The sequence below is a fragment of the Setaria italica genome, chromosome III (assembly GCF_000263155.2).
Source record: "Setaria italica strain Yugu1 chromosome III, Setaria_italica_v2.0, whole genome shotgun sequence".
Taxonomy (NCBI): Eukaryota; Viridiplantae; Streptophyta; class Magnoliopsida; order Poales; family Poaceae; genus Setaria; species Setaria italica.
Window position 1 is genome coordinate 2,063,000 of NC_028452.1, and position 25,295 is coordinate 2,088,294.

The 25,295-nt window shown below is 46.9% G+C and overlaps 1 protein-coding gene, 3 long non-coding RNA genes and 1 pseudogene across 4 annotated transcripts; 1 reads left to right on the forward strand and 4 right to left on the reverse strand.

Annotated features, from left to right (window-relative positions):
- Window positions 1–239: 239 nt before the first annotated feature.
- Window positions 240–3,769, reverse strand: LOC101769572 (protein TIFY 3). The gene is made up of 5 exons (XM_004960195.4): window positions 3,520–3,769; window positions 1,815–1,917; window positions 1,508–1,721; window positions 1,350–1,407; window positions 240–639 (listed from the first exon to the last, which is right to left on the reverse strand). Exons 1-5 carry the CDS (start codon window positions 3,660–3,662, stop codon window positions 546–548), a joined length of 612 nt encoding a protein of 203 aa, XP_004960252.1. The 5' UTR covers window positions 3,663–3,769; the 3' UTR covers window positions 240–545.
- Window positions 3,770–13,203: 9,434 nt separating this feature from the next.
- Window positions 13,204–14,702, forward strand: LOC101769976. The gene is made up of 3 exons (XR_214779.3): window positions 13,204–13,545; window positions 13,641–13,830; window positions 14,462–14,702. It is a non-coding gene; the product is annotated as an uncharacterized LOC101769976 (long non-coding RNA).
- Window positions 14,703–15,247: 545 nt separating this feature from the next.
- Window positions 15,248–16,278, reverse strand: LOC105914103. The gene is made up of 3 exons (XR_001163628.2): window positions 15,925–16,278; window positions 15,718–15,808; window positions 15,248–15,609 (listed from the first exon to the last, which is right to left on the reverse strand). It is a non-coding gene; the product is annotated as an uncharacterized LOC105914103 (long non-coding RNA).
- A 4,022-nt stretch (window positions 16,279–20,300) lies between these two features.
- On the reverse strand, window positions 20,301–22,948 carry LOC101770244 (annotated as a pseudogene).
- Window positions 22,949–23,049: 101 nt separating this feature from the next.
- Window positions 23,050–25,289, reverse strand: LOC101770642. The gene is made up of 3 exons (XR_214780.3): window positions 24,550–25,289; window positions 23,700–24,459; window positions 23,050–23,621 (listed from the first exon to the last, which is right to left on the reverse strand). It is a non-coding gene; the product is annotated as an uncharacterized LOC101770642 (long non-coding RNA).
- Between the last annotated feature and the right edge of the window lie 6 nt (window positions 25,290–25,295).

A 25,295-nucleotide genomic window follows, 5' to 3' on the forward strand; every position in this document is an offset into this window, starting at 1 on the left:
CTGCGGCGGAAAGCGCAACACAACATGCTGCTAGTGCTTGCCTGCTTGCCATTTGCCAAGGTCAGATCTCGACTGCCCATGCCCACAGCCCCACACCACGCGACAGGAGTTTCGCCGTGTCTTCTCGGTCCAGGAATCTTTAACTGAATCTGCCAATGGACAGCTGAGCGTTCCAGTGGTACACTAAACCGTAAAATGCAGAAGGGAGCACACATGAGCAACCCAACTTCAGACAAGAATAGGAGGATAACATAGATGGTATTTCATTACTAGATGATCATTGTGACATACATAGTCAGACAGACGACCGGCATGATGTACAACGACTGAACGACACATCATATCATAGCAGTTCGGTATGCGGGTAAACGAATTGACGGCCGAATAAACCAACCTAGCACATGACAACAGAACAGCGATAATAGAGGTTCCGGTCCAATTATTAGTACGGTCCTGAGCTTCAACATACGACAACGACACATCCCTGCCCTTTCCACAACGTCAGCCTTCACCGTTTCGAGCGTCACGGCTCCCTATCTTTCAAGTTACTGGGCCTTGCCCTCAGCTGCCACTTCCATCCCAGCTGACTCCATGCCCTCAGATGACTTCGCAGGGCTGTATGGAGCCTTGTTCACAATCCTGCTTCATGTGATCATTCATCAGTTGAATTCACAGCTTAAAAGAAAAGGGGCATTGGAAAGTAACGCTAAACTACATATAACAAGCTTCTGAACCTGACATTTAGTTTACTCTGAGAATGACATGGTTTTATTTTGCAAGATAAAAGATAACACATAACAGGCACCATTTTTCAAACAGAACAGAACATACAGGAATGACCAACTTTTCAAATTTCTGTTTCCTAACCAAAAAAAGAAATGATGCAGTATCCTCTGCTCAGCAGCTAAATGTGGTATATTGATTTCAAGCTTGAAGATCTTGAGACACAAAAATTAGCTATACAATGCATGACCGTTAAAAAAAATGATGTTTCTGTACCTACTGCTGATCCAGAGCTAACATCAATATAGTATTAATCAATTTGCAGATATTCAAAACTCAGAAAGTTACATGATCCCAGGCTTTTAGCTTTTATGTGTTCTATGGAAGCATGCTCTCTGGTCATTCTAGCTGCAAAGAAAACTCTAACATATCCCAAGTTTATCCACATTTTTTTATCGCGTGTAAGTCGTCAAGCACTTGACTCTACCATGGGTGCAAGTGCAACATACACTGCTGAATGCTGAAGACCACATATGGCATTTTAAAGCTTAAGAGTTAAAGCTGTAGAGGAAGGTGCCTAAAAATAAGCTTCAGAACACAATATGAGCTACTGCTATCATGCTAACCTGTCACGACGTTTCTCAAGGAAGCGTTGAAGAGAGTGCCTCCTGGCAATTGGGAGATCTGCTCGACAGATTAAACTAGGTTAAAGACACGTTATGCAATATCAAGACTGAGAAAGGTATCCCAATTCTTGATTTTCCCAAAGATGTAGTGGTCTTACCAGCCTGAAGCTTGCACATTGAGCTAGGGTCAGCCACAACCTGAGGCTGCCCATTTGCTACAGAAGTGCTCTGCAGTGACAGAGACCGTGTGAGCGCGGGAGAAACTGCTGCTGGGGCAACAGTGGCTGCAGCTACAGGCATCATAGGAGGCTTAACGGCAGTGGTTTTGGTGGCTGCTGCAGCCGCTGCAGCAATAAGCATGATCGCTTGAGCCTGTCAATGCCAAATTAGTGTATTAGCATAAATATTTTAACACTTAGTCCAATAAACAACAAGATATGTGTAAAAAGGTGAAGATAATATGACCTTTTCTGGTGGCACTGAGTCATATACACATACTGATCCGCCATAGAAAATTGTAAGCTGTTGAGGATTTGCTGAAGGATTCGACATCGGCAACATTCCAGACCTTGTGGTAAACAATGTAGGAAATTAATAACACACAAAGGCAAACAAAATGACATCGCATAATTGCATAGCTGAATTAAAAGTAGGCAGATACATGGAACTCATACTAATCGTGCCAGATGAAAGGATGTAATGAGCAACACAGTGGCATGAGATATAATGTGTGCATGCATGTAGAAAGTACTCATCCTACTTCCTAAATGACATGAAAATGGAAGTAGATCTCCAAGAGAAATATATTCCTACTTACATGGATTTTCTAACAACTGTAACTTACATACTAATCTGGCCAGCGACTAGGTAATCATCCATAGGGGACTAAGTGGTACAGATATCATAAAGCATTTTGTCAGTCACAAAGCATTTTACTTGAATAAGTTGCATGTTTGCAGACAATAAGGAAAAGTAGTATTGACATATCAGAGGAAATCCTGAGAACCAGTTCGATGTCTTAATCGGTTGGCAGAACCTACATCCCTTGTCCCCTGCCACAGGCATGTCTCCAGTTAAGGAGAGGGGGGACAGTGCAGTTAGTTTCTTTTTCGTTAGGAGCCCATTTTTCTTTCATCCTAATCCTTGTTAAATTGAAGTACTAGGGAAACTGTCTGCTTGCTAAACTCAGCTTTCATCAGATCTATGCCCGCTTACCATTTTTCAACTCAAGTTAAGACAACAATGTAAGTGACTTTTATCAATTGTGGACCTGATACTTCAATTCAGTTTAGAACTTCTCAAAAAGCTCTAACGGATTTCTTTTCTACAACAAGAAACTCAGCCAACGTGGGAGAAAGGGTTGTTTGGATCTGCACGCCCTCGGCCAAAGTTCCTTCCCAAGACCAAACTATTTTGGCCAAAACAAAAACTCGTCTAGTCAAGGGAACTAAATCGGTTCTCCCGTCAAAACTGATTATGAACCATTAGGATTTTTTTGACAGGCAAAATCTTTCTCGTTGAACTGAAGTACCCTAGAACAAAATAAGGAAACTTGTGTCATTAAGGCAGCCATGGAAGGAGTCCTGTTAGGCCATAATGTCATCAGAACAGGAGGACAGAAACGCGAGCTAACGACCAGGAGTCGGATTGGAAACGCCACAAAAAATCCAGTAATTCATCAATGCCCTCCCAGCATCTGGATAAGAACAGATGCTCGAAATCTGGCTCAACCTAAGGTTGCAAGGCTGCTTCCATGAAACCCATGGTAAATTGGTCACAGTAGCAGTGTAGCACAGGGCAGCAATATTGAACCGTAGGAAAAAAGAGACCAAGGATTTTAGTTGCAAGGATAGGGTGAAGAACGCGTTCCAGAATCCGCCACGGCGGCTCGGAATCCTCGCCCGGAACCGCTGCAACCAGATTTGATTTTGATCCGCGAAAGCTACGGCCACACGGCACTTTCATGAAAACTCAGGGTGCCAGGTGCTAAAGTGCATCAACCGCCAGGAACAGGAAAGGGGAAAGGGGAGGAAAGATGATGAAGAAAATGCCCCAAAATTCACCGATCAAGGACGAAGCAGCTACGAATCACTCCACGGAACCAGAACTCCCGGAGGGTCCTCACTCGATTCCGGAGGGCGGGCTAGGAGAGGGGAGAGGCTAGTAGTACCTGGCGCTGCCGTTGGCGAGTGAGAGGCTGAGGCCTTGGCCTTGCTGCGGCTCCTGGGTCTTCTCCTCCTCCTTCCTCCCCTCTTCCTTGCGCGCCTCCTCCTCCTCTTCCCCCTTCTTAATGTTCCTCTCCAACAGATCCATCTCAACCAACTTCCAAGCACTCCTCTCTCTCTCTCTCCGCCGCTTGAGGGTTGGGACTTGGGAGGGCTTGGAAATAAAAATGGAGCAAGCCGAGGGGGAAAGGTGAGAGGAGGGAGCGCGGGGAAGGGGTATGTGTACAGCAAACGGCGCATGTGAATGTCGTGAAGGATTTATTTTTTTTGGAGTATCTTAAGCTCTCAAGTGCTACAAAATAAATATTTTTGTAGTTCAGCTTGGCCCTTTGCTCTCTGACGAAAGAGACACCCAAAGCTCAGTCTACTGGGGTAAAACGAAAGCGTTGCTGTGAGCAGTGGGCACTCGCATTTCTAGTCTAACAGTGGTATTTTGTTTATTTTCGGCGATGTTTTTCCGGGGGTAGATTAGGTTATAAATTACCAACGATTTGAGACTTTTTATTAACCGCAAGAGTTTTTAGCCGGTCGTATTCACGCATTTACCATGAAAAAAATATTGGATCGGACGCATTGGTTTTTGTATTTGTACATGTATCATTTCCGTAGCAAGACATATCATTTGACAAGACATAGTATGTGACCTAACTTTGCTTTTTCTCCACTACGATGTACTTGCAATAACTGCTTTAATGGGACCAAAAAAGAGTATAGCACGTCACTACTATAATTGCAAACTATAAATACGAACTCGAAACAACCGACATTGAAAAGACTAGTGACTGAGTCGTAAATTACGGAGTATCACTTGACAAAAGTTTAGCATACTACGAGGATGACTGGGTCGTGCAGGATTGGGGTAATCAGGTTGTGTGGCCAAGAAGTTTATCCCGAATGTGACCAGAAGCCTGCCATGCGAGGATGACTTGCCATGCATCTTGTTTTGGACTCAAAAGAGTCACACGACGCTTGACACCACGACTTCGCATGCACCTGGAACGTAACGAGCTACACGAGCGATCGATGGAGAACACCCCGCTGCGAAAAAGGCTTGTCCAGTGACCGAAAACGTATGCCGCGACACGTCGAGTCACGGGATGGGACGCGCCATGTCTGCCGACAAAAAGGAAAAGAGAGAACCGGAAAAGGTGGTGGTTTGTTTACCCAAACTGGCTGTTGCCTTGCCCGATCAGATCCCACTGCTACACGTATTTTTAGCCCCCGTCACATCAAATATTTAGATACTAATTAGAAGTATTAAACTAGGAGTATTAAACGTAGACTATTTACAAAACTCATTATATAAGTGGAGGCTAAACGGCGAGACGAATCTATTAAGTCTAATTAGTCCATGATTTGACAATGTGTTGCTACATTAAACATTAGCCTAATTAGTCCACTTATGTAATGGGTTTTGTAAATATTCTACGTTTAATACTCCTAATTACTATCTAAACATTCGATGTGACACGTACAGAAAGGAACCAAACGCACGCCCCGTAGTACAGGTCACGTATTCAAGCGGCCGGTTACTTCCTGAAATGGGGGTACGATGTGACCGCGTCGCTACCTGGCCAGCTTCTCCTAGTAGCAGCTACTAGTTTACGTCAGATATGTACTGTACTTGTAGATGCCATTTCCCTTCAGGCAAGAACAGACGAACAGGCCAAGAGAGACCATCAACGGAGAAAGAAATTAAAGGAATTACTGTGCATTTTTCTAAAGTAAAATCAAACCACGTGCTCTGATCACGGGCTCTCGGCTTTACTGGTTGACAGGGACATGGCCAGTGCCGGTGCTCGCGGGGTGCTGCATCCTAGTGATACAAGCCTAACCGCGCCAAAACGAAGGGTTGTCACGCTCCCAAAGCAAAAAAAACATAAGAGAACTCCAGCGGCGAATCATTCCGGCGACCAACCGCATCATCTCAACGTCTCTGTTGCTGTCGCGTGCTCATCTGCAGGCATGGGCATGGCATTTGCATATTTGCATTGCAGCTGCAGCAGGTACGTTTGCAAAATTGCAAGGTGGCTGGCGATCGATGAGCTGTCTGATGGCTCCAACCGACAGGCGACAGCAACACGGAGGAGAGGCGAGGAGCCGCGCGTGGCGGTGCTGTGTCGCCACGGCTAGCTGTTGACCTCTCGCAGAGCCCGCGATGATGAGACGAGACCGCGAGTCCGGGCGGCAACTGACGAAGCAGATCCTCTACCCTTGAGTCACCGTCATTCGGGATCCGCTGCATTTGGACCCCATGGCAATGACTCAGAGGTAGAGGGAGCAATGTTAGGGGATCTCATTCCCTGTACGTGCGTGCGGCGCTGTGAGCACAGCAGACAGAAAGGCACTGGAGGTGCTCGCCCCCGCTTTTGCGGATGACGGTGCTCATGGACAGGAGTTGACTTTGGCGCTGTCCTGCAGTCTTGCTTCCATGTTCCATTCCACATATTCTCCGCCGGTGGTTGGATTCGATCACATGCGCGGTCCAACTTTGATTGATCCATGTAAATCAAAACAGGAAACTAACCGACTAGGATTAGTGTCATGTGTTCTAGCGATGTGAAGCATGTTTGTGGTGATTTATCCTACTCTTACAGTCTTAACCCCCATTGACTCAATTCACACCGATCTTGGACCTCAAATAGCTTCCTCTTGCAAATACATGCAGCACTGCAGCAGATGTTTCCCTGCAAATTCAACCGGGTTGAGCGTCAGCAAGGCATCACACTGAATTTCCCAGGATCAGGGATGAAAGGTGCCGTCACTAGCTAGAAAAACCTCACTGCAACTAACCCGGTTACCGCTAAAATGCTGACAAGATGTGCTTGCACTGGTGATTAAGTTTTTTTTTTAACGGTGGTTGCGTATGACTATATGCCAATCTCGCGAGGCACCTAATAACTGTTGAAAGAAAAAAAGGACCCTTTTCCTGACAAAGGTATTGAAATTGCGCCAATGTTGAGGTTAAATTAGGACCCTCTAGTAGCTAGTACTTGGTTTTCCAAGTGGAGAAGAAGTTGCCTTTTATCCCTTTACGCAAGGGCACCTACAACTGCAAGTTGCCTCTGTCTCGGTTCACAGTCATTACTCATTACCTACGCATGCCTTTCGTAAAACCAATTAACATCAAAGGTCAGATCAAAGCACGTGGCAGCCGTTATTAATTATATCGTCGGCAGGCTTTTGATTAATGTACACCGGACTGGACAGTCACAAAGGGATAAAAAGCCGGAAGTGGCATTCAAGCTAGGACAGTCTTTATTTTATTTTAACCCCCGGTTTCTAAACCTTTTACTGTAGCACGTTAGTTAAGACTAGCGGCAACGTGTAAATGCGGTTAGTGGGGAAAAGATAATAAATTACGTAATCATTTCACTTTTCTTCTGGTGTGCGCCGAACGCACTCAAAAATAATCTCACCCTGCATTACTTTATTTTTTTTTGTCGGGGAGAGTTTATGCTGCTTTGTTTAGTCGGGCTCATTGCTCATTTACATAATTATATACATGATGTTTTTAAATTTAAAACTTCGATATTAAAACATGTGTTTGCATTGGACTTTGGAAGACTAAATATAGTGCAAGGATTAGAAAACTCGCAAGAATCCGCCGCTCGCTTGCTCTCGGGTCAAAGGATTCCTCCGAAGTGGTTAGGGACGCCGGGAATCATTAACCCCACAGCCGTCCACGCGAGGTGTACGAACTCGCCGTCGCCCAAGCCAAAATTATATGTTTATATTAATATAAAGCACGCAGCTGGCCATCCCTAGCTAACCAAGGTTATCTAGTTGGCCTCAGAGATTAAATAACCCTAGCGTTTGTTCTTGTGCTGCCTTTAGGCTGGCGGATAGTTGTGTTTGGCCTGTGAGTGATCGAGTAGGTTGTGCACCCATAATTCATCAACCGAGCTCCTCCTCTCTCAATCCTCAAAGTAAATAAAGGTTTCTGATTGCCTGCCTTTAGCCGTCCTATAAAAATATTTGGAGCAGCTTGGGTTGCTTTTGTTGCTTGTGAATTTAGAAAACGAAATGGGATCCCCAGATTTTTCTAGTTGCACGATCTCATCAAAAGCGTAGGAAATGGGCACAAGTTTAATCGTGTTCCAGCCAAATCGAATGCACGCAGCTATGTATTGATTAACTCAAACGTTAACACATGCCAGGAAAAAAGGGGCAGCATAATAGAAATCGAAATTATATTAAAAAAAAACACAGCGTATCTTGTTCATGCAAGAACGTGGCGTCCTGAAAAAATTTGTGAACCAGCCCCTCCTCTTCTGTAACGAGACCGGGGACAGAAAGGGAAAACCGGGGGGCAACGCGGGCCCACGTGAACGTGACAAAGCGCGAGGCGACGACTAAGGAACAGACCGGCCACGAAGCTTCACACGCCACACGCACGTGCGGGATCCCGTGCCCGCCGCGTATACATTACGGAATACTTTCCTACGCTGTAGGCTACGTTTTGCTGCAGTACCCGTCGCGGGGCCCACCACGACTGCCCTGGGCTGGGCCTCTCCTGGGGACCACGCGGACGCGTGTCCGCACCGGATGCTCGTACGCGGTCTTGCCGGTTCGGGGAAATGAAATTCACGGAAACCACCCTGTTTTCTTGGCGAAATCGCAGGATGGGAGAATTACAAGACTGGAGGGGTTCATCTGAAACAAAACAACGAGCCTATGGTATCTGTTTACAGGCAATTGTGCAGGGTGAAAGTGAAGTGAGAGGGGGCAGCAGGCTTGATCTTCTTTGAACATAAAGCCAGCATGGGTTGTTTCACACTGAGGGGTGTACTTTAGCACCTGTTACATCGGATGTTTGGATGCTAATTAGAAGTATTAAATATAGGCTAATTACAAAACTAATTGCACAGATGGAGTCTAATTCGTGAGACGAATCTATTAAGCCTAATTAGTCCATGATTTGACAATATGATGCTACAGTAACTATTTGCTAATGATGGATTAATTAGGTTTAATAAATTCGTCTACAATAACTATTTACTAATGATGGATTAATTAGGCTTAATAGATTCATCTCGCGAATTAGCACAGGGGTTCTGCAATTAGTTTATTAATTACATCATGTTTAGTTCTCCTAATTAGTATCCCAACATCCGATGTGATACTGCTAAAGTTTAATCCAAATACCCCATAAGGTGAAGCCAGCTAGCTAAACAGTAGCCCAGCAATGGATCCATCCATCAGCATGGCCTGTCACGTTTGAAAAATTGGTGTGGTCCATGTCAGACGGCAAAGCGAGAAAGCGACGGTTTGTTTTTTAGACTCATACGGTTATACTTTAGCGTTAGTAACATGCTAGATGTACTAACGTACGTACAGTAAATTGCTTACAGTGTGGGAGTACTTTTTGCACTGTACACGGAGGTGTGCCATGCAACCGTCAGGATAGGGATTTAACCAGGATTGGTGATGATGCAGCAGGAGGGCACCTTAGGTCCCGTTTGGATACACAATGCTAAACTTTAGCACAGTGCTAAACTTTAGCATCCTCAAATGGAGTGCTAAAGTTTAGCACTTGGGGTTGTTTGGATACAGTGCTAAAGTTTAGCACATTGGGTGAGAAATGACTACATTACCCTCATTTATGACTGGCTTGGGGAAAAGTGGAGAAGAGAGAGGGGGGCAGCAGGGGAAAAAATGGGCTTGGGACCACTTTTAGCACCCATTAGCACCTTTTAGCACCCCTTGGGTGTGCTAAAGAAAATGGGGGTGCTAAACTTTAGCACACCCCTTTTAGCACCCCTGTTTGGGAGCCCAAGTGCTAAAAGGTGCTAAAAAGTGGGGTGCTAAAGTTTAGCACCCCTCTCCAAACACCCCCTTAATGCGGTCACTGCACCTAATCGGTGACGAACAGTTGCGCCGACCTGCAGCCACGTGTTATTCCCTAGTCGTCCTTGGCGGTTTGCTCATGCTATGCCCCGCCCGTCCCTGATCTAGCTAATGCGGTGATATATCCCGGTGTCATCACGTCTCTGCAGCAGGCCAGCAGTGCTGTGGATCAGTGAGCATTCGACATGTTCGCTTCAGCTTATTCAGCTAGCTCATCAGCTATCAAACAGTGTTTTCCTCTCACAATAAATCAGCCGTTTCAGCTTTTCAGCCAACTTATAAGCTGAAGCGAACAGGCCCATTAACCCGCGGCCTTAGACCCAGTAGTTCGGCCAAGTGCCCTGCACAGTATCTATCGCAACACTACAACAGAATACTTCCCCATCTTCTATCTCTGTGGCCGAATTGAATTCACAACACAACCGGGGTCAAGGACTGCCGCTGCGTGCTCTGGTACTGGATCGCGATCCATCCCTGGCGCGAGCGGCGATTCCGATCGTGTATCTTCTATCTTCCGTGCTCGATCGAACGGCGCTTTTGGCAAGACAGCATGGGACCCCGGGACGACTCTACGTACGAGCGAGGCTACAGCGAACATGTTAAGATTCCCCGCCCATGCGAAAAACATGGCCTAGGGAGCAGTAGCGATGGGAGGAAGAGGGAACCAATTCATGGCGGCGCTGCCAGTCCGTACGCCACTTTGCTTTGCCGCCGCGCAAAAGCAGACGGTGATCGAGGAAGAAGATGACCGCACCGTACTGTAGTTCGACGTACGCGCGCGCTTGAAGAAATCAGAGAGACGAGCCGTACGCGCACGAACGGGACTACGGGCCAGCGGGCATGGGATGGGCGTCGCCGCACTGATGAACCGTGGCAACAGTGAGCACAATGCCGACCCGTCACCCGTGTCGCGTCCTCCACAACGAAGCGGCGAGCTAGCTGCGAGCACGGATATTGCACAAGGCATCTGCTCATCGGTCGTTTGTGATCAGAGGTTGTTGCCACGAAACGACTTGTCGCTCACCTTAACAAATAATGCAGTTGGTGCAGTCTCGTCGTCGGTGCCGATCGAGCGTACGTACGTTCTCAATCGCGGCGCGGGCGTCATGATCGATAGATCTCGTTTGATCCGGACGAACGCAGGCACGCGGGGCTTTGGATTGTTTGTGCCTAGTGGCGTCCTGACAGTCCTTCCAGCTAGTCTTTTCAGTGCGTGGCCCATCTCGCTGCGTCCACAAAACGCGAGCAGCTCAATAAGTTGGTTGAGGCTAGCTTATTAGCAATTCTTCTCCGCACCACAACTCATCATTCAATCATGGTACCACTAGTACTAAGTTCATGATAGACCAACCGGCAGGGGCGTAGTAGCTACAGGGTATGCCGGGTGGGTCGCGGCATACCCTGTATTTTTGCCCAGTAGAGCAATAGATACGCCCATCAGCCCACGAGCAAAATGAAAAAAAACGTCAAGCCTTCCGTCACCGACGCCACCTCCTCTCGCGACGTTTGGTAACGAGCATCGCCATCGTCCAGTGCCTTCGCGCGACGATGCCTCCGGCCATCCGCCGCTGCCGCCTGCCCACTGCCCAGCCGCCCAGAGGCGCCCACCCAACCATCGCCACGCACAGCGCAGAACACAGCAAGCAGCAGCTAGCCACGCCGGTTGCCGCATTCGGCCATTCATCTAATCCTTTTCCTCGGTTCCTGTTGCAGCCTTGCAGGACCCCAGCGTAGGTGCGAAGTATTCTTGTGTTCCTTTTTTTCTCCATTCCATTCAACAATCATACTCTTGCAATTAAAACAAATATTGATGCATGCAGTAAGAAGTGTTCCTCAGTTCTTCTCCATTCATACTATTGTAATTAAAACAAATATTGATGCATGCATTTTTTTTTATTTGTAGAATTGTCGAATTATGAAGAGGAACGGAGACATATTTTGGACTATTTGTATTATACTATATATATGCTACTTTTGCACTCAAGTGTTGAATTTAAGACTTGGTATGTTAGTCTTGTTAATTTTTTGAAATTGCTTAACGAATTTTATATGGATTGTACCACTTATATATTTATCAAACCGAATTATGTATGAAAAATTTATCGTGGCATACCCTACGATAAAATCCTAGCTGCCAACTGAAGTGGGCGCATCAAGCATGTCTCATGTCACACGGTTCTTCGGTCAATCCAAAGAACTGTGGAACCTAAGACTTTGACACTAGGCACAGCTAGCCGCACACAGGCGCGTGACGTGACGGGTCTGATTGGTTACCTGGAGAAACACATCCTGTTCGCACCTCTGAGGCAGGCCGTCCATGGCCATGCTGTGAGCACGCAGGACCCGTGTGATTGGTTGCATGTGTGCATGGAGCATGGCTGGGTTGATCCCTTGATTGGTTACATGCATTGCAGCGCAGCTGAGTTAATTTTAGCCGGAGCGCATGCTCGCCGCGCACCGCGCGAGCCAGACTCCGCGGAAACGCGGAAATTTCCCGTATCCCGCGAGCCTGGCTGGGGGGAGCGATTTGCATGACGGGAGCCAGGCCCAGTAGCCGATCCAGGCATCCAATCACCTTGAACTTGCATCTCCCGAGCCTGGTCTGCCTGGACGCAGGCATCCAACCAGACACATGGATGCGACCATGGTCTGCCTGGGCTACAGTCCTACACCTCGTACTTCTCTGCAAGCTGCAACCACGGCCGGGACCAACCTGTGCATGCGCGCCAATGGCGGAAACAGGACCAATCTGCAAGCAATTTTTTTTTCTCCCCGCGCGTGCTAAACGTGTGCGACGCTCTGTTCACTTGCTCAGCATCGCACGGCGGTACTGGGCCAGATAACCCAGCCTGTTTCTTCCAGGACTCCATCTATTCAGTAGGAAGCAGAAGCGCTGTTCTGAAAGGATAAGAGAATCGAAGATGCTATCATTCGTCGGCGACAGAGCGTCTCTGTAAAGAAAACCCTGAAAAGATGCATGCATCTCGGTAACGAGAGACATGCATGTTCACGGCGTGTAGAAGCAAAAGAAGCTAAGCTAGCTAGCTAGTTAGCAGAAATAATGGACCTACGGTAGGTCTCTGTTTAATCTACAGGCGTGCGAGGTGAGAGCTAGACGCTGCACAAGTGAGAGCGTGCAGGTTTCAACAGGAAGCCATCATCTATTGGCTATTGCTTCGCGCTAAGCAAAGCTAGGTCAGGTAGAGGTAGCTAGATTGCTTTGCTCGGCACCTGCTAATCTACCATAGTCCTACACGGTGAGCGAACTGTTTGGAACAGTAACTAGACTTCACCAGCGCAGTCGCTCTTTGGGGAGGTACTGCAATGGATCCATCAGCAACGCCTGTCATGTTGAAAATTAGGAGTAGGCTCATGTCATGCAGCAACCGAGAAAGCGACGAGACATAGACTGCTACAGGTACATGGATATCGTCGCGCATTGCAAAATCAAACCCGATTTTCCCTTCGTTGCTTTAATTTTGGCGTGAGCATCACTACTGTCTAGCAGTATTTGCTTAGTGTCAGTGATAGTAAATTAACAAAATGTATTGATGCTGTCATCACGTCGCTGCAGCTCCGGATCAGTGAGCATTAACCGCTAGCAGCAACAGCGTTTCTCTGTCCTCTTTCCTGTGCTCGGAGAATTCACAATACAACCGGGGTCTTGCTACTCCATTATACATCCCTGACGAGTGACGACTGTATCTGCATCTTGCGTCCGTCAAGAGTCAAGACAGCAAGACGAGGCGGCTCGTAGGCCACGGCAGATTCCCCTCACGCGAAAAACATGGCCCGGGAAGCGTCGGATAGGAAGCTGTGTGCCGGGGCGTCGGTGTTTAGAGATGTCCAGCTGTGTTGATGGATTGCATGGACCGGTCACACGTAGCGGAGGGAGAAAGAAAAAAAGGCACCGATGTCAGGTGCTACAGGCACCTACTAGAGAGAAATTAGAGCGATGGGGGGTAGTTTTGGAAGTTGAATCACATCCATCTACCCTCCGCAACTTCAGACGGGATGAGGCGGGCAGGCGGCGGATAAGGTCCCGTAACCTTCCGACGATGGCGCCGCCGAGGATGGGCCGGGGCCACCGGCGATCGCAGTGCCGAAGAACATTTCAGAAGGTATGTTCCACGGTACCGTATCTGTTCCACCAGGCTACCAATCGCCATCGGATGCGAAATCCCTAACCCTAGCGTTGGATCTCTTGTGTTTCTAGGTACCGCACAAGGGAGCACGGTGTGGAGTAGTGGATCGTCGTCGACTACACCACCACCAGTGTTAATGGCGAACAGCGAATCGCAGTCAGGTGTTTAGGGCCAGTGAGGAGCAGTCCGCGGGAAGGGATCCGCCATGGAAGTAGATACGGCTATTAGTTTGGGATGACAAAGAAGATGGGGAGTAAAGAGGTAAGATTGCTGCATTTCATTCTTTCATTTCTTGTTCTGAATAAAATATGTTCTTGAGCACTCAATTTCAGTTCTTGGCCAGTACTGTTGGGCTGTTTAGTGCTTACTCAAGTCAAGTGGGGTTGGTCGTGATGATATACGTCCTTTGCCTATAGATTGGGTATTTGCTTTTATTGCTGATGCTACTAGTTTAAGAATTTATACTATTTTCTTGGCGAATTATCCAATTTAGTTTTTTGATTAGAGGCATTTGGTTTCTATTTTACCTTAGAGAAATAATGTCTATATATGTTCTTGGTTGCTAATTGCCTTGGTGACTTGAGGCCGTCAAATGTACTTCAGATGATGAGTTTACTTGGCCTTTTATTTGTAGTAGCTCAACCGCTAAATGGTCTCTGTCCACGAATAAATTCCGTCTTTTGAGATTATGGGGTCTCGTAGTATGTGTCAAATATATATTTGATTTGTCTAAATTCTTTTTTGGAGATGTGGGCACTGAAAAATCTAGTATGGTTCTTCAGTTTGTAAAATGACATTGTTGAATTTTGAGTGAATCTTTTAAAATAATTCTCGTACTGAGAGAGTGTATCATTAGTTTTTTGTGCTCATATTTCATTCTATATATCTGCAGGAATCGTTGATTGGAGCGGTGTTCTTTCCTCGACCTTGGCAGTTAAAGAGGAAACGATCAAGTCTGTAATCTGGTATACTGCTGGGCAGGAAAGATACCATAGCTTCCCCAATCCCCCATGTACACTATAGGGCTGCTGCTGCTGCCGTAGTCGTCTATGACATCACAAATTTGGTTCGTAAAACATAAATGGCTTATTTGCACAATATAAATTGATGCATTAGGATTTAATACCCAGCAATTGCTTTCTAAACTTTATAGTTTAATGGAATTTGACAAGTGACAAGTTCTAGATCATCATCCTTCACCACGGCCTATACCTCTGCTTCCGCGGTGGCGGCGGGGACTGGGCTAGGGGGCCTTCACCACGACCTCAAGCTCCGGCCACCTCTCCATCACCATCCCGCGCGTGCTCTTCGTCGCGGAGGGGTCCGAGTCCTACTCCCCCATCGAGCCCTGCTCCCCCGTCGAGCTCGATGGTGGCGGGGTCCCTGTCGACCAGCCTCTAGCGGAGGCGCGCGGCCTCGAGCTCGAGGCGCGAGGCCCAGGCCACCATGGCCACGGCCGTGATCTTGCGCACCACCTCCAGCTGCTCGTACGGGTCCGGCGGTAGCGCGGCCGCGATGACGTCTGGCAGCCCCGCCGCGGGCGAGGCCACGGGCCCCGACGCCTGCGCGGCGGTGGCGGTGGTGGCCGACGTGGAGGTCTGCGTCATCGGAGGTGGAGAGTGTGGATCTGGGGCGGGGATGGCCGACGGGAGGAGAAGCGGGACAGGCAGGCGGCGGGGAGGGAAAAAGTGGGCTTGGGGATCACTTTTAGCACTATTAGTAGGTTTTAACACTCCTTTGATGTGCTAAAGAAAAGTGGGGTGCTAAAATTTAGCACACCACTTTTAGCACACCTATTTGAGAGCCCCAGTGCTAAAAAGGTGCTAAAAGTACTATGCTAAAGTTTAGCACTTGCTATCTAAATAGGGTCTTAGTCCAGAATTTTTCTTTTGCTTCTAGTGCTCATAGCTGGACTGTCAGGAGCTTTGTTTCTGGTGCACATTGCATGACTACGTGGTGGCACCAAGTTTCGCTGCTTCTTTACCTTCTCCTTCCTTGCCTTTTCCTTCAATGCCTTTGCCTTCCTTGCCTTTTGGTTCTCTGTTAAATGCTTGGAAGTATCAGGTGGTGTATTTTCACGACAGGAGGATACTTGTCCACAATTTCATCGATAAAATCCTTGAAATTGCAGAGGTCAGAATCTACAACCTTGGTGACAATAAAGCAAGGGTTCTTCTTCCTACATCCAGGGTTGCCAACCAGCCTTATTTCCAAGAAAAAGCTTGATTTTGGGTCGATCCTGTGAATCAAGATGGCATCAAGAGCTAAAAATGCAAATGGCTCATACTACGCATCACATGCCAGCCTCATATTCTTCGGACAAGAATCAATGACAGGAAAAGTAAGGCCTCTTACCCTGGTTCAAGCCAAGATGGAGATGGTTTTGGAGCTGCCATGGTTCTGCTTGTCTTCCTTCCTTCTCGCGCGTCCTCCCTCTTCCTGTCTCCCCGTGCGCCTGCCCCTCCGCGCAGGGTGGCCCTCACCCCCACGCGCGCGCCGCTCAGGGGCGGGGGCGCGCTGACCCGCGCGCCAGCGCCGCGCAGGTACGGGCGCACCGACCCGCGCGCGAGCCGCGCCGGCAGGGGGACCCGCTCGCTCCGCTCGCCGGCAGGGGGTGCGCCGCCGCCTGCTTCGTTCCACGCTAGGGTTTCGAGGATGAGAGAAGGGGATCGACTTGGATGGATCGAGGAAGGGACTGATTTGGGACTGAGGAAAGGTTTAGCTGGTGGAATAGTCGCCTGTATATGGGCCCACCTCGTCAGTGTAACAAAGGGCCCAAATGGCATTGCCTAGTGTTCGAGCGAATTCCTCGTATGCCACTGAAAATTATCCATTCCATTGAAATTGTTCCATACCTTTGTGGGCTGCCATTGCTGTTAGTTCCGTACCAAAATGTCACAGTTATCTGTTCGTTTCAGCTTAGTCAGCCGACTTATCAGCCACCAAATAGTATTTTTCTCTCATAACAAATTAGCTGTTTCAGCTTTTCAGCCGCCTAAGCTGAAGCGAGTGGTTCCGTCAAAATACAAAGCGAGTCCCTGACGCTACCCGTCTCTCATCCCACTCTCTCTTTCTCTCTTCTGACACACCTAGGATATAGCCTTGTACGAACCTATTTATCCATAATCCGTTTAGATGCGATCTGACGGTTGCTGAGACCGACGCCCGGGCAGACCGCCTCCGGGTTGAATTACCGGGCCCAGTAGGGAATACAGCACTCCAGTAGATAGATACTCCGTACTTTGATAGGGAGGGTAGCTAGGCGATCGATTCAAGGAGCTGTCAGCCCGTGCCGCGCGCTGCGTACGCGCCACTTTGCTTTGCCGCCGCGCAAAAGCAAGGCCGTGTTTAGTTGGGGAATTTGGGAGGTGCCAAATTACTGTTACAGCACTGTAGCACACTGTAGCGTTTCGTTTGTATTTGTGAATTATTGTCCAAATATTGACTAATTAGGCTTAAAAGATTCGTCTCGCAAAGTACAACAAAACTGTGCAATTAGTTTTTAATTTCATCTACATTTAGTACTCCATGCATGTACCGCAAGTTTGATGTGATGGGGAATCTTCTTTTTGCATAGTGTCAAAGTTGGAAGTTGGGAGTAACTAAACATGGCCCAAAATTCCTTCACGATCGTTGACGGAGCAGCACTGCAGCAAGATGTGGCAGGCCGCGAAGACGTACTCGCACGTCAACTGTCCCCGTCGTGCCGGATCCGTCGGTCCCATCGGATCCCAGCGCGCAGAGAAGAGAGCGAGAAACGATCGGTACGGGTCATCGGCGGATGTGCCTTTGCCGCACGGATGAAAAACCGTGGCTACAGTGAACAAAAGGCAGACCAGTCAGCAGTGTCGCGTCATCGGAAAAAAATTGAAAGAGCTAGCGCGCCGAGCAGCGTCACGCGCGCACGGCACGAACGCGAGGCCGTACGTGCACGTACGTACGCGACCAGTGATCAGTGCGCGTCGAATCGCCCGCGCATTCGTCTCTGAGCCTATTTGGATACAGGGTTTACTACCTGTTACATACTAATTAGGATGTTTGATACTAATTAGAAGTATTAAATATAGTTTAATTACAAAACTAATTACACAGATGGAATCTAATTCGTGAGATGAATGTATTAAGCCTAATTAGTTCATGATTTGACAATGTGGTGCTACAGTAATCATTTGCTAATGATGGATTAATTAGGCTTAATAGATTCGTCTCGCGAATTAGTATAGGTTTTCTGCAGTTAGTTTTATAATTAGCTTATATTTAATCCTCCTAATTAGCGTCCGAACATCCGATGTGACCCCACCTAAATTTTAGTACGTCGCATCCAAACACGCCCTCTGTTCCTGGGTCTGCATCGGCGTTGTTCGTCCGGCGATCGATTTGACGTGTCGCTGCACGGCGGCGTGCATGCAATGCCTGATCAGCGCCGGTCGGCGAGCGCGTTCGTTTCGTTTGTCAGAAGGCGCCATGAATCATTGCTGGTACAGCTAGCGCGCCCGCGCGCGGCGTTTGAACTGAAAGCTTTCGCTCATCAACCTGTTAGCAGCTTGGTGCAGTTTCATCGTTGGGGCCGAGCGTGTAACGACCTTGTTGTTTGATCCTGACGGATACAGGCACGGTTTTGGATTTGTTTCTGCTGCCTAGTGGTGCCCCGTCAGTCCTTCCAGCTAGTCTTTTCAGTGGTCTGTTTGCGTCCACAAATACGAGAGATTCCGGTTTGTTGATCGGCGCTTTTCCATCTTTGTAGCTGTAGGGCACAAACTCGTCCTTCAATCATGGCACAAGTTCGTTCACGCTAGTACCAACCCAAACGTGTGACTGGGTTTCGTCAATTCGTTGAGAACCCAGCAGGCCCAGCACGCACAGGTGGGTGACTGCAGTTTCTGTCAGTTGGGCCTTGTCCAGTTTGAATGTGAGGCCCCGTTTGGAGAACATCAGATTCCCAAAATCCAGAATCTGGATTGCCCTCCAAATATGACAGATTCTGACCCTCTACAATCTAGATTTTGAATTCTGACAATCCCAGAAGCTGCTCAAAGGTTGATTCTACCAGATTTTGCACGCGTATTTTACCATTTTATTCATCAACCTTCTAGATAATTATCCAATCTGCTATTGTCCACTCTTTTGGGTAGCAAGGGCATAAAAGAACTACCATACCATCAGATTTTGAAATATATGATCCAAACGACACCATCCAGATTTTGCTTAGAATCTGGATTTTCGAAATCCATCTAAAATCTATTTCAAAATCCACAATTGGATCCATGCGTGGCCTGAATTGGGTCGATCGCTCCCTGCAAAAGCATAGCAGTAGGTCTAGAATCACCAAACAAAGGGCAACCAGCTACGTAGTTCTCTCCTTTTTTTTTCGAGAAAGGATTCACCCTGCTTTTATAGAAAGCCAATGAGGTTTGGGTTACAGACTCAGTTTTCGACGCGCTGGGGATTCCAGCTTACAAGTAACGATCAAAAAAGAGCACATCGACACTACCCACGAAACTACAAAAGATGTTTCTTCCACTACTAAGAAAGGCAGAAACAGTCCCAGTTTTCAGATAAACGTTTCTCCAGGTGGTTGGTCCTTCAGCTTCTCCAGAAAGTCTTCCGTCAATCCTCGCACCTGATTCATCAGTCCATCCAGGTGTTCTCGATCAGCACACCCCAGTCGCACTCGCCATCTCTGCATACATGCATAAATTTTGAAGAGTATATCAGTTGGAGCTCGTGGGAACACCCCCTCTATTGCCATTTTGTTGCGGGTGGGACTTTCTGCATGCTCACCAGGGTCTAGTTAGCGCCTCTTTGTACTTTGAGCTTGTATCATCTTGAGTTCTCGACTCTTTCAAGCCCTCTTCTTTTTTCACTTGAATGATATGACAAGACTAATTTTCCTTTGTCTTTCAGAAAGAATTTTTAAGTGTCCAGTTGTGTAGTATTAGCCTTGATGCCTTGCATAAGATCCATGGTTGTATGCAAGTACACTGTACAACTAAAGATGCAGGTGCTCTGCTTATTCTTATATTTTACCTGTATTTACTGATTGTCTCAGATTTCTGGGTCTCAGTAACAATGCTGTCATCAGGATCATAACATTGAGTTGTGGGGCAGATATATCAGGTACTCTACCTAAGACGTGACATTACAACTTTGGTGCTCTAATATTGCTTCGTATGGGAAGGAACAATACGACGAACTTCATTTCAAACATTTGGTTTTGTTCCCAGATTTTATCTTAAATATTTCCTTCGCTGATATTTTGAACTTCTAAACAATCTATGAATGCAAACACATGCAATCACCGATTGACATTGCGAATTTCACCAGAAATTTATGGGTTACAGCCCATTGAGTTACTTGATGCTCTCCAGCCACCTGGAGGTCAGGTCATCATCGTCAGAATTGCATAGCTGTCTCCGTGATGATCTTTGTAAACAAAGAAATTTTCTGACAGCTACCTGATGTGATGGAAACTGTCAAACGGGTTGCCAGAGTTAGCAGCAAACAAGAATCATAGACTAGTATTAGGCTGATAGATGGCCCAGAAACAGAAGCTTCAGCTTCGTATCAAATTTAACAACGCAAATATACAATCGCAGACTTGGCCGTAGAACAAACAATATGACGCACGCTGCAGGCAAGCAAACCACAGGAGAAATAACAGATCAGGATATGGATCTCAAGGGTAACCACTGACCAGTCAGTCAATTTGATGAACTAGCACAACTGACCAATATCAAACTAGATTTCATATAAGCATAATTAGATTCTCTGTGATAATTTGTTCCAAACAAACTCTGCATAAACAAGTCTACTACATTATCCAAAGCAACAAATGAGATATAATATTCGAGATATCAAGACACAACACAGCTTGGATATAAAACAGTAAAACAGTTTAGAGGCGCTCCAAAATTAGGCTAGTCCTGGTACCAGAAAGCTAAAGCATTTGGATCAGACCTTCACTTCTTCGCCTTCTATGGTGCCCTGTGTGTGACATGGAAAAGTGCCGAAAAGAACACGTCAACAAAACATGATAAGGGAAACTAACAATGTGAAAAGAGTTCCAGAACACTTACGCAGCAGCCGGAGCTGGAGCCGCAGCTGCTGGTGCGGCAGGTTCCCTCAGGCCCTACACAAAGATGAAACATTATATTTCAGCCTGGAATCTAAACAAATGGAAAACACAAAAGTCACAGTCTATCAGGAAAGAATCATGTAGAACAAATAACAAGTCAAACCATGACTGGTAGACAATAAATTCAAACCAATGTCTTATAGCAAAATTAATATAATTCAGATCATACTTCTATTTTTGGATGGATCAAGAAACAACTATTTAAGTTGAAATTTGTAATCCATAAGGCACAAGTTCAGATTTCTATTACCACACTTTGACATTAAAGAACAGACATTCCAGCACACAGGTTCAGATATACGGGTTTGAATTAATAAGACATTATCTTACCTGGGCCAACCTCTCCTCCCTCCTGGCAATCTTCCTCTCACGGCTTGCCTTGCTCTTGGCGCGCTTGGTCTCAAACTGATTAGACAACGTCTTCTCTCTGGCCTTCTCAGCCTTGGACTTGTGGATACTCTCCATGAGCACCCTCTTGTTCTTGAACATGTTACCCTTGACCTTCATGTACATGTCATGGTACATGTGCTTGTCAATTTTCTTGGCTTCACAGTACTTGCGCAGCAGGCGCCTCAGAACACGCATCCTCCTCATCCACAGAATCTTGGTGGGGAGTCTGGCCTCCCTGGTACCCCTACGCTTACCTGTGTAGAGAGATCAGACAACACATTTACAGGCCATACAAAATAAAAAATGTGACATACAAGCTATGTATATATAGAACTCCAAAAATGACTAAATATGGGTAGCATAAACATACCATATCCAGAGTGACGTCCCTTTTGCTTGGCCTCATGTGCCCTCCTTGCACGGAACCTGGAGTGGATCTTCTGAGGCTTCCTGATGATAAAACCATCCTTGACCAACTTCCGGATGTTCTAGCCTGTCAATTTCAAATACAAAAATGGTCATTCTGTGTCCTTTCAGAAGACAGAATAGAGTAACAAGAAAAAATACAATAGCACGACTATCATTTGGATACTTCATGCAAAACAGAAGTCTGTTTGTAACAAAGCAGTGTAGACCAACACAATTATCCAATAGTAAAGTAACAAGTCAATCCTATTGTAGTAATACTAGTAGTCTCGCACAAAGTTGAATATATGACATCAAATTGATGAACCCTACTAGTTTTTTTAGTCAAGAATGGGTAAAAATCCTATCTGAACAGAAATAATAATAGTAGGAATAGATCAATTACAACCTAAGGGCAAGATAAATATATGAGCACACAAGAAAGACCTGAAGCCTATTCGGGTGCCAACTTATGAGCACCAAGTGAAAGCTTTTAACATAATTATTCTGACACAACAGCAGGTATTACAAGTGCTTAGTTACTAAAATTTCTAAGTACAACCTAATAATTGACCCAGTTCCTTGAAGAGTGTCATCTCTATGAAAGAAATCAGAGCCCATGTCACAAAATTTGAAGTCCATGCAGGAATCTAACATTCATCTAAATCACTAGTACACGCAAATGGACGTCACATAAGCACCCAGAGGCATAAGTAACACGGGAATCAATTAGGTCCAGGATTCCATGGTTGTCAGGGCAACAACTGATAATTTCTCCTGCCACTAACACGCAACTAACTCAACCTCGTAAGTTAAAGAGTTTAGCACGAGCAAGGGCACGGAAGGGCTCCTTTGCTTGTCCAAATTTGGAGAACCAATCTACCCAGCGACGCATATAGCCCTTCAATCCTCTTCCCCAAACTGGTGCGCCGCGACGAAGGGAGCTGAAGCAGTAATCAGCGCTGCGTCACAAGCCGCATCTCAAAGTCCGATGTGGTGAGGGGTCTCGCCGCTAGAACTAGGTAGTGCGGCCGCCCTAACTTACCCTATTGATGGTACACCACTAACCTATCCCGGCCAGCCACCGCGCCGCAGATCAGTACAGCAACCACCCACAGTGCGATCTCAAACAGCTGAGCGAGATCGAAGGGGCAACGCGGCGAGAGCAGGGTGCGAAGAGGGAGGCGGAAGAGAAAGGAAGCAGAGCGGGGCCTTACGGGAGTTGGCCATGGAGATCTCGCTGACTTCATTGGGGTCGAGCCAGACCTTGCCCTTGCCGCACTTGAGGACGCTCGCGGCGAGGCGCTTCTCCGCCGCCGGTAGTCTCCCCTGCCGGGTGGTTGTGTGGTGGCGCAAGGGCTAGGGAAATGCGGCGGCCGCACGCGGAGGGTTACAGCCCGTTCGGCAGCCAGCTGCCTGGCTGCGCTGCTGGCTGCAGCTGCAACCGCTGGTAGCTGCAGCTGGGCACCGCTGCTTGCTGCCGTGCTAGCTGCTTTGCGGCTGTTTTTGCTTACTGCGCTGCTACATTTCAAATTCAAATTTATGACGGTAAAAGGAGCAAATAAATTTAATTTTTTGTGCAAGCTTAACCCACTGCATCGAAGTTACTGACGTACAACATATGCCACACACTACAATAACATATTGCGCACCAATTGCTTACATACAACATATAGCACAAACATACACACATACGCATACATCTACATCAATGAGGTTCCTGCCGCGATCCAATCTCGTACACTTGCCATATCAAGAGTAGCATTTGCTGCGACCCATGCGGACATCTCGTAGTCCGGAGTTCGCGCCATGTTCAAATCTGCAGTACTTGCATCGGCACGGTCCACCAAATAATTGTGGAGTGCAAAGCAAGCAATAACGATTTTTGTTTGCCTCTCTCGATCATAAAATGGTACTTGCCGTAAAATATGCCACCTGGATTTGAGCACGCCAAAAGCTCGTTCGACAATATTGCGAAGACTCGAATGGTGGAAGCTGAATCTCTCATCCAAACTTTCAGCCGCTCTTCTACTAAATTCCTCCAAATGGTACCTCGTACTTCGATATGGCCGCAGATAGCCTTCACGAACGGCGTAACCCGAGTCCGCCAAATAATACCTTCCTACACAACATCAAACATATTCACCATTAGTGCACCACTTTTACAATTGTTGCGTCGTGTGCGTAATTAGGCAAGTACCATATCTGGAGGTGGATGCGGGTAGTTCGGTGTCTCCATACACTCCCGCAACACTGACACGTCATGACTGGACCCTGCCCTCCCCGCTCCTACATATGTGAACTGCATGTCCATATCTACTATCGCTAACACATTAAAGCTTCTCCACCCTTTTTCTATTAATGAAGTCCAAATGTGACTCACGCCCGACCTGTACGGGAACGTGGGTTCCATCTAGAGCACCTATACACCCATCAAAGAACGGTGAATATGGGTTCAGTCTATGATTAACCTTTGAGTACGCAGGATCCTTTGGAGCGATAACCGTCCGTGCAAATGAGAACATTACATCTGAGACATGAGCCATCTTCCTACTAACTGTGTCCAAACTCCGCTCAAATCTATCTCTAATTTGACGAGAAGCCTGTTGTGTCGCACAAGCCCAGACGAACATACCTAAAGCCTCAATAGGTTCTACAACTTATGATGATTGCAACCCATGATTGTTAACCAAGATGTCATGCAACTAAAGGAACGCGTCGGGATACATACGAAAATTATCGTAGCACCTCCAGCTTTCCCGCATATTCAGCTCAACCCATTGATGTCCGATCATGCGTGGCAACTCCACTGGCGGGTTCACCACAGGAGGTGAACTTCTGTTCACGGCGACATATGCTGCTACAGCTGCTGCTACACTCGCCAGCTGGTACAAGATGGAGCTAGAATCACTGTCGGTGTCGCTGTTTGATTCCTTAGCGCTACTCATAATTGAATGAACCTGTGCACAATAACAAACGGAGGGGGAGCAGTCATCAAAACCTACACAGTAAAAGTTGCACCACAATTTACAGAGGAAATTGTTTCAAACCTATCAATCGTTCTCCATGTCCTCCCTGGAAGCCCGGATAACTAACCAGTCCTCCTCCCTAGATGCCAGCTGAGGGCCTCAATTGGCCTCCCCACCTTCCTGTTCACGGCACAATCTCAACCAACATCAAAATTCCTCGTCACTGATAAGACATGCTATGCAAATCACAAGCATTGTGACACAAGTAAAAAATAGATGGTCATGTAGTACAGATCATGGGCGACATTGAATTTGAAAAAAATTTAACATGCAGTACAACACATTGTTCATGGCACAGGACACGTTACATGATCACACATTATTGTTTCAACCCATCAGTACACAATAATACAATAAAACCATCTCATGCCACAATGGACTACTTGTTCTCCCTGTCCTAGTTGAATTGGATCCAATTCAGTCGGCCCTCTTTTGTTTTCATCTTTGTGAAGGCCCTCCGATACACTGCATTCTTACATAAATATAGTGCCTGACGGTATAGCTGAGACCCCTCCTCAATACCATCTTCTTCTTAAGCTGCATTGCACGGTCCAGTTCCTCCTGCTCACGGTCGCCACATTTCTGGCTCCTCGTTGCCACAGTTTCGGAAAGTTCTCTGACATAGTCCTCCAAGCTGCCACTTTTCTTTTTCGGTGGACTGTCAACAGAGATTTCCCAGGTTGGCTTTTTAGACAAGTTACGAGCACTGCTAGCAGCCATGGGGTCCAGGTAAAAGTTATATGCATTGTCCTCAGTCCCCATGCTAG